The 12973-nt window shown below is 56.3% G+C and overlaps 1 protein-coding gene and 1 long non-coding RNA gene across 3 annotated transcripts; one reads left to right on the top strand and one right to left on the bottom strand.

Annotated features, from left to right (window-relative positions):
• Positions 1 to 339: 339 nt before the first annotated feature.
• Positions 340 to 4053, bottom strand: LOC118528662 (uncharacterized). 2 transcript variants are annotated; one of them, XR_013445465.1, is made up of 3 exons: positions 3441 to 4053; positions 2897 to 3052; positions 340 to 763 (listed from the first exon to the last, which is right to left on the bottom strand). It is a non-coding gene; the product is annotated as an uncharacterized LOC118528662 (long non-coding RNA). The 2 variants fall into 2 exon arrangements; XR_013445464.1 differs by lacking the exon at positions 3441 to 4053 and adding an exon at positions 3183 to 3430.
• A 64-nt stretch (positions 4054 to 4117) lies between these two features.
• IRX2 (iroquois homeobox 2) lies at positions 4118 to 9354 on the top strand. The gene is made up of 5 exons (XM_036081160.2): positions 4118 to 4531; positions 5855 to 6260; positions 6521 to 7234; positions 8000 to 8076; positions 8762 to 9354. The coding sequence occupies exons 1-4, from the start codon at positions 4283 to 4285 to the stop codon at positions 8050 to 8052; spliced, it is 1422 nt and encodes a 473-aa protein (XP_035937053.1). The 5' UTR covers positions 4118 to 4282; the 3' UTR covers positions 8053 to 8076; positions 8762 to 9354.
• Positions 9355 to 12973: the final 3619 nt, after the last annotated feature.

Below are 12973 nucleotides of genomic sequence, written 5' to 3'. Positions count from 1 at the left end.
CAAACAACAGGGAGAGAGAGAAACAAAGGATATTGCAGAAACAAACTTCATGACCCTGTACTCGTTCTTGCTGCACTCGCTCCAGGATCCCAGGAAGTGCTGGGACAAGAGGGATCCTTGATTAGGAATCCAATGGGAAAGTGCTCTGATACACCGAAACTCCTTACATTGTAAAAGTTACTGCATTAAGGGGGACCCATGTAAAATGTGTGTATTTAATCTTAATTGAACGCCCCCAATAAAAAAAAAAAATTACGCATTCCAATGGTGGCTCTTTTCCCACCAAACTCTTTACAAACTGCGCGGATTACCAGAGTAATAAAACAGCATGAGAATAAGTTCCTGCGTGGCTTTGGTTTTATTAAAGTGCCGCGGCATAATTTTCCTTCTTCCCCAAATTAAACCGACGTGGGAAGAGGTAGGTCGGGCCAGGGCTAGGGCGCCCACCGCCCATCAGTGGCCGGGGACAGCACCAGGGCCACCGCTGCAGGGACGAGGCCGCAGTCGCGGGCCACAGCGCCCCCTCGCCGCCCGCACGCACGACTTTAGGGCCCGCGTCGCTCCCCGGCCTCCCCCGCGCCCGAGAGCCCAGGACGGACCGTGTCTTCGAGGCGCCTCGGCCTGCGCAGCCAGCCGCTTTCCGGAGAGAGACCCTCGGGCCCAAGCCCGCGTTCCAGGCATTTCTCCCCGCTCAGCCTCGCAGGAATCCCCGGCTCCCTGAAACGGGCATGTCCGCGCCGACTCGTTCTAAATGCATCGGCCGCTGTGAGGACAAGAAGCAAAGCTGTGACAGTATTCACTTATTTTTACAAAGGCACACAGGGGAGAGGGGGAGGACCCACCGCAAGCCTGAAACCGCGCGTTGTCCCTGTAATTGTTACAAAGTGATCGCGATTGCAAAGCAGCTCTCCAGTTTTCCTGCGCGCCGGCCGTTCTCCGCCGTTCCAGCTCGGACGGCAACCGAAAACAAGGGCGGCGCGCTAGCCTGGACACCCGTCGCGCGTGGGCTGAGCATCCCAGTCCCTGCCGTCCCGGAGAGGCGGCCATGGGGCCCGCGCCGCAGCGGCTCGCTCCCCGCGCGGCCTGCGCTCTCCGCGGTCACCGGAGACGGAGTTCGAGCCAAGCCAGGCCACCCTCGCAGGCGGCCGCGTGCGGAGCCACCGCGTCGAGCCTCCGCACTTGTAGCCTGTTTTTCCCATTGATTTATTTTAGAAGACTAAGCCAACTTTAAGAAAAGGAAAAGTGATTTTAAAAAATCAGGGAGCTTTAAAGTGAAACGGAGTTTATATATTCCAGTAACAATGCGGAGCGTTAAGTTCTAATGTCTCTGTGTAGGCATTTTAATTTGCCACAGTCCCTAGCAATAAACACGGCATGTAGTGCGATTCCACTGTTTAATAAGGCAAGGTAGACGGTTTTTATTAGTAGCAGGCAGCAGGATGGAAAATTTAGATTTCAGTGGAGGAGTGTAATTGCTGGGGGAAAATACACTCGAGGAAGAGGCTGTCTTTAGAATCAGCAGCACGAGCTAAAGAGGGGAAGAGGAGACAGCGTTTGTGCAGATGCACCCAGGGCGGCTCGAGCCCCTCCAAAGCCACGTGGGCTTGTCTGCTTATATACTTAATTGATGTCAAAATCGAGTGTATCCGGAGCATACGCTCCTGCTCCAAACTGGGGATGTTTTTGTAATAATTCAATGTTTTCTTTTCTGCCCCTGGCAGAGATCAGGCCCAAGGGGGGTGGAGGGAGAGAGAGGGAGGGTGAGGGGGCGAGCCCCAAATGCTAATGAAACACAGCAGGAACTGGCCTTTAGAAATGGAAATACTGGAGGCCAGTCATCCTTGCAGATAAAAATTAGACCTGATTTTTTTCACTTAAACTATCTAATTGAAAGCGAACCCAAAAGCCTGCAATCTGATCTGTTGCTGTTTATGTTTGTCATTCAATGTGTGTGACTCTCATTTATGGCCTCTACCTGACCCAGTCCTCTCTTGGGAAGACCAAAAATATCATAGATCCTGTCAATGGTATGTTCCAGGGGACTGGAGTACCCCCCCCCCACTACTTTTCTCTTTCCTTTGACACTACAATAATCGGTGTAAAGTGTCTGCCCTGCACTGAATTAGGACAGCCCTCCTGGGGTGGCAGCATTGTTGAAACTGCTGGGCTAGGTCCTCCAAGTAGCCCAGTGTGGGAGAAGTGGTGTGTTTGGGGGTGGTGTGGAAGTTGAAGTATAGTGGATGCAGGGGCTGGTTTTTAGGAAGGGGGGAACACTGGGGAGGCAGGGGTGGGAAGACTGGTGGGGGCTGGTGGTAACATGCATCTACTAGGAGTCGCATGCCTGCAGGCCAAGGAGAATGGGTTCTTCCCAAGCCCAACACCTCGGTTTGCAACTGGTTCCCTCGGACCTAGAGAAAGACAAACGCAGCTTCACTGTGTCTTGAAGGTTCCGCTTGTGAACAGGCCTGGGCTGGAGCCTCTAGATGCCCATGCCACAGCCTTGCCCGGGGAGCACCAGCAGGACCTCGACATAAGTCCGTAACAGGGCTGGCGGGGCAGGGTGCGGGGAGGCGTCCGGGAGGGAGTGCTGCAGGCCTGAGCTCCCCGCTGCAGCAATTTCACCTTACAGGTAACCCACCCGAGAGGGCCTCCCAGGAACAGGCACCTGTTGGGTGGGCGTCCCTGTCCAGGACACACCTACACCCCCTGGACCTCCTGAGCGCCCCCCATCGGCGACCACCCTCCCTTGTCACAGGCGCCCACATCCTCGGGCCCAGGTGGGGGGGGGATGGAGAAGGGTTGAGGAGTGAAAGGTATTCTGGGGCGGGGGTCCCAGGGCTCCTCACTAAGCATCTTGCCTCTGGGCCCGAGAGGCACCTCCGGAGCCGCAAGTTACCTGAGCTACCTGTGCTGCTGACGGCGTCCGTGCCCGCAGCCTCTTTCTCCTTCCTTCCCAAGGGACAGCGAGGCTTCACGTCGTGCCAGAGGCGGGCTGTCCGGTGACAGGCATTCTCGCGAATGCTTTACGACACTTGTCCGAAAGAGGCGTCAACTTATTAAAATAAAATCAAATAAAACCTTTCGGGGTGGCATCTTCACGGGAGAAACACTGGCGGCGTGTCTCAGAACATGCTCAACAGCGCAAAGTCCTAGCACTCTGGACTTCGGGGCACAAAGCTCACCTCTGGGCCCTCCTGGCAGTTCGCAGTCAAGGACCCGCATCCGGGTCCCGCAGGGACGCGCTGGGAGGCGCGGGGCAGGCGACCAGACTCGAGGCCACGCGGGAGCCTCACACGCGGTGAGGCAGAGTCGACGGAGGAAGGTGGAAGGGAGAGCCGCGCACGCCACCCCCAGGAGGACCTGGGCCACGGGCGCTCCCATCCCGCCCTCCCTTCGCCCCCGGCTCCCGGCCCGGAGCCCGGAGTCACGCGCGCAGTCACCTGGGCCTGCCTCTTCGTGGCGCAGAGGGGACGAGTACAGCTCGTCCCCCAAGTGGACCAGACCGGCCCGATTGCGGGCGGCCTCTGCCTAGTCCTTGCGGGCCGACCGGGGGGTGGAGCAGGGGCTTTGGGGGGGGGCGTTGAGGAAGGTGACTGGGGCGGCGAGGGGGAGCTGGCTTGGGAGGGATGGGGTTGCCGGCTGGCGGGCTGGGGAGGGGGCGCTGGGAGTACGTGCGAGTGGGAGGGGGTGCGCACCGGGGCGAGCTGTTCGGCCCGGCCAGGCTGCGGGGCCGCGGGCCGCGGGCTGGTGCTGCGCGGGAGGCGGCTGCGCCACAAAAGCCTGCGCGTCCCTCCCTCCTTCTCCCCCGCCCGCCCGCCTCCTCCTCCGCCCTCCCCTCCCCGCCCCTCCCCCGGCCGCGGCCTGGCAGCGGGAGCGGGCGGAGCGGGCGGAGCGGGCGGAGCAGGGGAGGGGGCGGGCGCCCGAATATGCAGATGAGCGCGTGACGGACAGCTTCGCGTTCCAATGTCCCTCGGAAACTCGAGCGCTCCTTCCTCAACTCCTCACTCCCGACTCCAGACTCCCCCAAACCCCGACCGCCGGCCTGGCGCGCGGCTGCGCCCACCGGCTCCGCGCTGCCGCCGCCGCCGCCGCCGCCGCCGCCGCCGCCGCCCCGCCGCTCCCGCGGCCCGCGGGCCTCCCGGGCTAGTGCGCGGGCCGGCCTGCCTCGGCCCGGGGCCCCCGCGCCCGCCGCCGCGCCGCGCCCCGGCCGGGCGTGGATGGAGGGCGCCGCGCGCCTTGCCCGCTGCTCGGCGTGACGCGGGCCCCGTGCCCCGCGCCCACCATGTCCTACCCGCAGGGCTACCTGTACCAGGCGCCCGGCTCGCTGGCGCTCTACTCGTGCCCGGCGTACGGCGCGTCGGCGCTGGCGGCGCCGCGCAGCGAGGAGCTGGCTCGCTCGGCGTCGGGCTCGGCGTTCAGCCCTTACCCGGGCTCCGCGGCCTTCACGGCGCAGGCGGCCACCGGCTTCGGCAGCCCGCTGCAGTACTCGGCCGACGCCGCCGCCGCCGCCGCCGGCTTCCCGTCCTACATGGTAACGGCGCGCAGGCGGGTGGGAGGGGACGCGGGACGCCCGGGCGCCGGGACCGCGATCGGGGCGCGAGGGCGCGGGGAAAGTGCCGTGGGCGGTGGCTCGGAGTCGCGGACGCGGGCCGCCGCGCCGCGGGCGGGACAGGAGGCCGGAGAGAGAGGCAGCGCGGCCCGCTGGAGACGTCCCTCAGACCGGAGGTCCGCGCCGCTTCCCCTTGGCTCTCGGGGTGATGTTCCCAAAGAGCCTGAAAAGTGCGACACCGCTGGGGTCGGGCATCTGTGCTGGGTTGTCCTTCGTTCACGCGCCAAAGCCGGGCGATGAGTGCAGAGCGGGCCGGGAGCTCGCTTCTCTCGGCCCGGGGAGCGAGGCTCGGCGCCCCTGGGGCCTCCGGGGCGACTGCCGGGCGCTTTGGGTTCGCTTGCAGGGCTTGGGGGTCACCGGGTCGGGGGGAGGGAGCGGAGCCTCGGCGGCAGCTCAGGGGCCCTGCCGGGCGCGACAGGATCTTGGCCTTTATCTGTCGCACAAGGCCGTGCTTTCCAAAAACGTGTCGGCGGGCGTGCGGCAACCCTAACTGCCGCCTCAGCCCTGCGTGCGGAGAGTAGCCCCTGCTTCCCCGACCTGGGGTCGGCCCGCTCGCCTCCGGCTCCGCAGCTGGGCCCGGCCCGTTGGCGGTGACGCCCGTTTCGGGCGATTGAGGCCGTGACGGGGAGGGGGCTGTTGTCGCCAGGGCCCGCCCTCGGTGGAATTCGGGGGCAGCGACGTCGGAGCTGGGGCCTTGGCGGAGGCTGCAAATGTCTCGAATTTAAACGTTAAAGGCTGAATTAAAATGCTAATTACCGCGTATTTGAAGAATTCGAAACGGTGACTGGCTTCTGAGTTGCAAATTGGATTTGCGGAGCTTTAGAGCGGTGAATAGCGGAGCGGGGGCTCCGGGGTGGTTTTTTAACCATATAAGGGCGGGGAAGGGGGAGTAGGGGGAGCCAGCCAGAGAAATTTAGATATCAAGAAAGTACCTGCGGGTCCGTGTGCGTGCATGTTTGGGTACATCTGTGCCCGCAGCTCAGGGATATTTGGGGGGAAGATACGTCATTTTAGGAAAGTGAAATAGTTCAAAAATTCGAGATTAGAACTGCAGCGTTTTCGTGATTAGCAGCCTGTTTTAAATTATGCGCTGCGTTTTTTTCTGCTCATTTGCTGCGGGAAATAAGGCTCCAGCGCGGGACTCACCCTGGAAAAGGCGGCATTGGGAGGGCGGAGGGGTCACGTTTGGGCCGACGAGGGCCAGGCTCCCGCGCACCCCGCTAACCCGGCTCTCGTTGGTTCCAGGGCGCGCCCTACGACGCCCACACGACCGGCATGACGGGCGCCATCAGCTACCACCCGTACGGCAGCGCGGCCTACCCGTACCAGCTCAACGACCCGGCGTACCGCAAGAACGCCACGCGGGACGCCACGGCCACGCTCAAGGCCTGGCTCAACGAGCACCGCAAGAACCCCTACCCCACCAAGGGCGAGAAGATCATGCTGGCCATCATCACCAAGATGACCCTCACGCAGGTCTCCACCTGGTTCGCCAATGCGCGCCGGCGCCTCAAGAAGGAGAACAAGATGACGTGGGCCCCGAGAAACAAAAGCGAGGACGAGGACGAGGACGAGGGCGACGCTGCAAGGAGCAAGGGGGAGAGTCCCGACAAGGCGCAGGAGGGCACGGAGACGTCGGCGGAGGACGAAGGTGAGCGGGGCCGCGGCTGGCGCGAGGTCTTAGGGGGAGCTTTCTTCCCAGGCGGGCGCAGAGCCGAGGTCGGGGAAGGCGCTGCCCGCCGCCCCCAGGTGCGCGGGGGGCCGACCGAGTCGGTCCTCGGGCACTTCCTGGGGAGGCTGTGCTCCCCTAGGACGTGGCCGGGCTGGGGTGGAGGTGGGAGATCACGTGGGGAGGAGGGCGCCCGGGCCGGCGCGTCGCCGCGTCCCACAGCCCTGCCCGCGCCCCTGCAGGGATCAGCCTGCACGTCGACTCGCTCACGGACCACTCGTGCTCAGCCGAGTCGGACGGGGAGAAGCTGCCGTGCCGGGCCGGGGACCCCCTGTGCGAGTCGGGCTCGGAGTGCAAGGATAAGTACGACGACCTGGAGGACGACGACGAGGACGAGGACGAGGGCGAGCGGGACCTGGCGCCGCCCAAGCCCGTGACCTCGTCACCCCTCACCGGCGTGGAGGCGCCGCTGCTGAGCCCCCCGCCGGAGGCCGCGCCTCGCGCTGGCGGCGGCGGCAAGATGCCCCTGGGCAGCCGGACGTCGCCGGGCGCGCCGCCCCCCGCCAGCAAGCCCAAGCTGTGGTCTCTGGCCGAGATCGCCACGTCGGACCTCAAGCAGCCAAGCCTGGGCCCGGGCTGCGCGCCGCCGGGGCTGCCCGCGGCCGCCGCGCCCGCCTCCTCCGGGGCGCCGCCGGGCGGCTCGCCCTACCCCGCCTCGCCGCTGCTCGGCCGCCACCTCTACTACACGGCGCCCTTCTACGGCAACTACACAAACTACGGGAACTTGAACGCGGCGCTGCAGGGCCAGGGCCTCCTGCGGTACAGCTCGGCGGCCGCGGCCCCCGGAGAGGCGCTGCACTCCGCGCCCAAGGCGGCCAGCGACGCGGGCAAGGCGGCCGCGCACCCGCTGGAGCCCCACTACCGGCCCCCGGGCGGCGGCTACGAGCCCAAGAAAGGTAGGCGGCTGCGGCGCGCGGGGCCTCCGGGGAGGGGAGCGGGCGGCTCCGATTAGTCAGCAGTTCCGAGAACGGCCGCGTCGGGGCCCGGGGACCCCTTGGGCCTGGCCCGGGGAGCCTTTGTTGCGAAAGGCGCCACTCGGACCAGAAGTTAGGGGCGGTGAAGGGGGCGGCGGTGGCCCTGAAAAGGGGAGGAGAGGGCAGGGCGACCCTTGCCTTGCAATAAGGCTTAGCCCTTTATTACGTACACGTTACTTAACTTACTATTATCGTTACGATTAGTATTATTATCATGATTGGTTTCCGCAAAAAACAAATTGTCACAAAATGCAAATTACAGCTTGTCTCCCGCTAGATTGAGCAGAAGCTTTGGTGTGCTCTCCGCTAGGAGAGCCTCTGCTGAGTCTCCTGCTTTTGGCTGGAAGGAAACACCACGTTGTAGTAACTCTGAGAGGCGCTAGTTCTTCCCAATAGAAGACCGGAGTCTGCCGCTCCCCTGCCCTCTCTGTGTCCGCTCCCCTGGCTCATGATCCAGGCCTGAGTTGATAAGACCTGCAGAAGGAGCTCAGACAAGAAAAGAAAATGAGAACAGGAAACATGCCCCAGATCTGTCTCCAACAGTGGCCGCTCAGACGGTTTCCCTAAACTGTGTTGTGCGTTCAGGGAGCGAGCATGCATGGGTGTGCGGGCTGGTGGGTGTGCAGCTGTCTGCGAGACAGATGGCTCCGGGGTCAGGTTCTGACTAACTGCCCCCTCCCCTGACAGATGCCAGTGAGGGCTGCACCGTGGTTGGTGGGGGCGTTCAGCCCTACCTATAGAAGGCGCCCTGCGCAGCAATGCACGTAAGTGGGCACCCTGGGGCTGCCTCCCACCCTGGGGAGCCTCCGGCACCAATGCACTGTCAACTGGCTTACTGTGTATCTCTTGCTTCTTGTCGTGGAGTCTGAGGACAGAGCGTTGCAATGTTCTTCGGTGTTTTTTTTTTTCCTTGAAGTGGGAAAGTAGCCATTCTGTTTTCTTAGAGTCCCTCTTTCCCCACTCAAGTTCTGCTGTGAAAAATCACTCCTTTAACGGGAACGTGTATATTGCGCCACAGCTGTTGTTTTCTCTTTGAAAAATACATTATTAAAATCGGGGTATTTGTATGCAGTTTGGAACCATTTTTTACTACACTAGACGTGTAATAGACACTGGCTTTGATGAGCTAGGGCTGCTGAAGCCCGGGGCATCAGGACCCTTTAGAGGTGATGTTTGCAGAGTAAGCCTAAGAGACGCGAGAAGCGCTAGCCGTTCATCAGGCCTGCCCCCGTGTCCAGATGGACTAGATAGGACCCTGCAGCTCACCTGGCTCACAGCAGTATCTCAAAAAAGTCCCTACTTTACAGCTAGGCAAAATCACTAATTACAGATCTGGATGATGTCGGGAAAGAGGCACAATCATTTCAGATCGACTCGTTTTTATACTGTGATGATGTTGGGGTGCAACTGAAGGATTTGGGATGATTTGGTTTTTTCCTTGGTCCACAGGTAGGTGTCACAATTGCTTTGGAAAAAAAAAAAAGTCAGCAGGCCATTCTCTCTCCCCAAGTTCATAAATATACAGATATAAAAAACACATCTCTAAACCCGGACCGCATCTTGTGCCGCTGTAAAGGAGAAGGATCCACAGACTCTAACCGAACAGACCTTTGTTGGACATAACGTGAATTTGTTGGCATAGTATAGCTTCCCCAATGTATGTGTGACTTCTGAAAACAATCTTTTTTCTCAGGATATCTTGAATTGATCACTTCATTGCCACGGTATATATTCTATAGGTGTGATAGGATTTACTGTAAAATTTATTTGTAAAAGATGTACACAGTAGAAATAAAATGTGATTGAAGAACTTGAGTACTTAAGAAGTGGAAACAAATTTGATATTTATTTTTATAATGATATAAAGCTTCTAGTAATTTATGCAAGTTGTATTGCAATGGAATCTAAACTTTTTGTAAATAAATTCTGCCTGGTTTTTATTTGAACATTGCTGGTTATACAATCTTTGTTGGTTGTTTAACAAGAATTCTTTACTAATTTATATCTTAAATTGTAAATAAAAACAGACTAGTCTACGACAATATGGTGTTTGGGGCTCATTTTTCCTAGGAGAGTGATCTGGGTAGGAAGCCCCAGGTAATAGCAGCCCCTCCCCCCAGGTGATCTGACCTCAGGCTTTTTAATGAAAATGTGTAAAATAATCTCTCCCTTCTCCCGTTCATAAAAAAAGGAGATAGGCAGATGGAAGAGAAATACACAGTAGGGCAGTAACATCCAGTTTTGGATTATTTATATGCACACGTATTGCAAGAAAATTAAGATTTTTCTGCTCTGAATATGCAGATTACTTGTTAGTGTCAATTTTTTAAACTTGGCCAAATAAAATGACCTGACATCCTTATGCGTTAGGATCCATTTTATATTTATTTCTATGCTGGCTTATTGAACCTTCTCCGTAACGTAAGCTGGAGAATCCTGATAGCAAGGTTAGTAGGGAGTCACACCTCTGACCGACCATACATTACTGATGGAAGTCATTGTTTATTTTAAAGTCAGAATTATCCACATTGGCATAGATTATTTAGATTTAAGGGCCTTGACTCTCCTTTTCCTGTATCGCACATTGAACACAAGGTGAAAATCTGGGAGGAGAGATTTATTTTCCTTTCGGTGGCTCTTACCCTTACCCTGGGGGAAAAGAAAAGTTTAAACAACCTTAGACTATGACCTGGTTATTGTGCTGCTCACCATCTAATTATAGAACAAGTCTAGAATTTGTAGGCAAGTAGCGTATTCCCTTTGATTAGTATCATAAAAGCAGCAAACCTGTCACTTTAATTTTCAGCAAAATTATATGGATATCCATATAATATGATTTCAGAGAAGAGATGAACAATCATTTATTTCCTTTCCAAAGATAAATTGAGTGAATATAACTTACGGTTATAAAACAAGAATAATAGCTTCTTAGATTGCCCTTTAATCAATCATACACTTACTTTTCAAGAGGTTCATCTGTTTTATTCCATGATTAATAATGCTGCAGCATGAGCGCATTATTGGATCCCAGCGGGGGATGTCCCGGATGCTTTTAGCTGCTTTGGAATGGTCAGTTGGGGTTCATTATGGGCTGATATTGAACAATTTATAAAATCTTGTCTAAACATCTGCCAGCTCCGATAGGCCGATGTGTCTGAGGATGGGAAATTGCTGGACCAGTTGATATTGACAAACGGATCTCTCTCCAGTGGCTTTTTGTGCGGTAGAAATTAGTGGCCTCTTGCTGGGGTCTTGTTAGAAAGGGTATTTGAAAGTAATCTTAGGTACTTGAGGCAAAGCCAGGGGGCTGTTAACTGGACACTGAGCCAGGCCAGTGGGGAGGAGCAGTTGTGGTTTGTCTCCTGAGAAAAGGAGTAGATCAAGGTTTTGGTTTTCTGCTACTTCTTAGGCATTTTGTTGGTTTTGGGTGTATAAGCATTTGGAGGCTAGACATAAAGCCAACCTTTAGGGTAGAGAGCTGTTTTGTTTTGTTTTGCTTTGTTTTCTCCTTCCTGCCTCCCCAAGTAAGAGACATGGAAATGTTTGGAGCTGAGCTATTTCTTGGTGACAGGGAAGATTTTTCACATGGGAAACCATGGCTCTCTGTGGCAGCGAGTCTGGAAGAAAACAAATGTGAGGTCTGTGAGCGGAAAAGTGAGCTGTGAGCTCCTTTGCTCATTTTTGTTTCAGATGTAAAACCTTCATAGACTTTCCATGAAGACAATGATTTTTTTCCCCTCCAGATAGCATTTTCAAGTACAATATTAAGGGATGAAGTAGTTTGCTTTTATTAATATTAGCCATATTTCCTAAATCAGCAGGGAATACAATGCACATGGCAGAAATATCTGTCATATGTAATATTATAATTTGAGTATTTGGAAGACTTCACTGCAAAGTATGGAATTTTTAATTCTAACAAATTAAACACTTCAAGACCACACATCCTAATGACCACACATCAACAATTAAGGCACTGTGTCTCTTAGAGAAGTATAGAGTATGGGAGTGGGAAACCCAAACAAAAATTGATCTTTGTGCCTATGTTCAGAAATTGAAGCCTGGGTAAAAGCTGCCTCCCTTTGGAACAGAAGGTTGTTTTACCTGGACATGTGATCCGTTCCCGCACGCGCACGCGCCCACACCCACCTCCGTCCCCGACCCGGTTCTCTGGACAACCGCACCTTTCAGTTGCTGAAAACTCAAAGCAGCTCAGGAGATTAGCTCAGGCTAACGAATATTCTTTGATGTTTATATGCCCAACAAATTATCAAAGATTTCCATAACTTACTCACCCTGCCTCCTGACCTGAATTTCATTCTGGAGAACTTGATTTTTAAATGTGTGCTAAGAACATAAAACCCGCAGGTGTTTAGAGGGATCTTTTTAAAAGAGAAATGCAGAGTGATTTATGAGCTCTCCTCCGTGAAGATCATTAGGAAAGATGAAGGAGGAAGAAGAGAGAGGGGGAGGAGGATGCAGGAGGAGAAAGAGGAGGGAGGAGAGAGAGCGGGGAGAGAGAGAAGAGGGAGAGGGACAGAGAAGAGGAAGGGAGGGAGGGAGGGGAGAGAGAGGGAACCTTCACCGAGGAAGGAAGTTGGAGTGGGGTCTGATTTTCATTTTTGCTTTAAAGTCTACTTAATCAGAACTGTCGCCGGCCAAGACACGCTCGCAGCTCCCGGAGCCGGCAGCCCGGCGCGGGGCGCTGGCGAGCGGGGCGCGGGGCCGTCGGGCCGGGCCTGGCGCTGCGGCTGCGGGCCCGGGCGCTCGCGTCGGTCGGCGTGCGGGGCTCGGCCCTCCGCGGCCCGCGCTGCGCCGGGGCTGGTGGATCCGAACCCCCGCTTTCGTCTCAGGGGGACCCCGGGGGCCGGGCGCTGCCGAGAGCCCCGGGAGCGCTTGCCCGGCGGCCACCGCCTCCCGCGCCCGTCAAATGTCAACATTTGTTCCCAATAAAAGAGTTATTGTTTCTGCAAAGCTGCCCAGCAACTGCCTTTGAAACTTGAAAAGAACTTCACCCACCTCCGTCTGACGCGAGGCGAGAGGGCGGGAGCGCGCAGGGCCGGGGGCACCGGCCCGGGCCGCCTCTGGACCCCTGCGGGCTCGGGGGCGGCCGGTGCGGGGAACCACGCGCCCCCAGCCCGCCCGCGTTCCAGGGTCGGGGAACCGCATTCAAATACTTGCTACAGAGGCTGAGCGTGAAGCGGGCCGCGAGCTCTCTGTCGCTACGGAAGGAATGTGCGCCAGTGTCCAGTACACGGACAGCAGTTTGAAAAAAAATCATTCCGAACCGGTTTATTTCTTCCGTCTGAGGCAACCCTTTCAAATCTAAACAATACACTGAGTTATTAGAAAGTTTCCTCCAAAAAACACTGCGCAGTGATTATCTAACAGATGATTTTTCCTTAGTGCATGGACAATCCCAAGAAAAGCTTTTATTTTAACCCCAAATTAAGGGTATAAGTAGATCTATGAAATAAGTGTTTTTACACAGCTTTTTACAAAAATAACATTTTAAACATTTTAAAAATGTGTTAACCCAAGAGGCAATCTTGGGAACAATACACAGCCTGTGATACGTGGATATTATGATTAACATCATTTGAATTTCTACAAATCGCAAAGGGGACATGTCCCTTTGATGTATTTTCAAACCTTTATGTA

This window comes from Halichoerus grypus, chromosome 2 (assembly GCF_964656455.1).
Source record: "Halichoerus grypus chromosome 2, mHalGry1.hap1.1, whole genome shotgun sequence".
Classification (NCBI taxonomy): domain Eukaryota; kingdom Metazoa; phylum Chordata; class Mammalia; order Carnivora; family Phocidae; genus Halichoerus; species Halichoerus grypus.
Note: the sequence above shows the minus strand (reverse complement) of the source record. Positions and strands in the feature narration are given on the sequence as shown.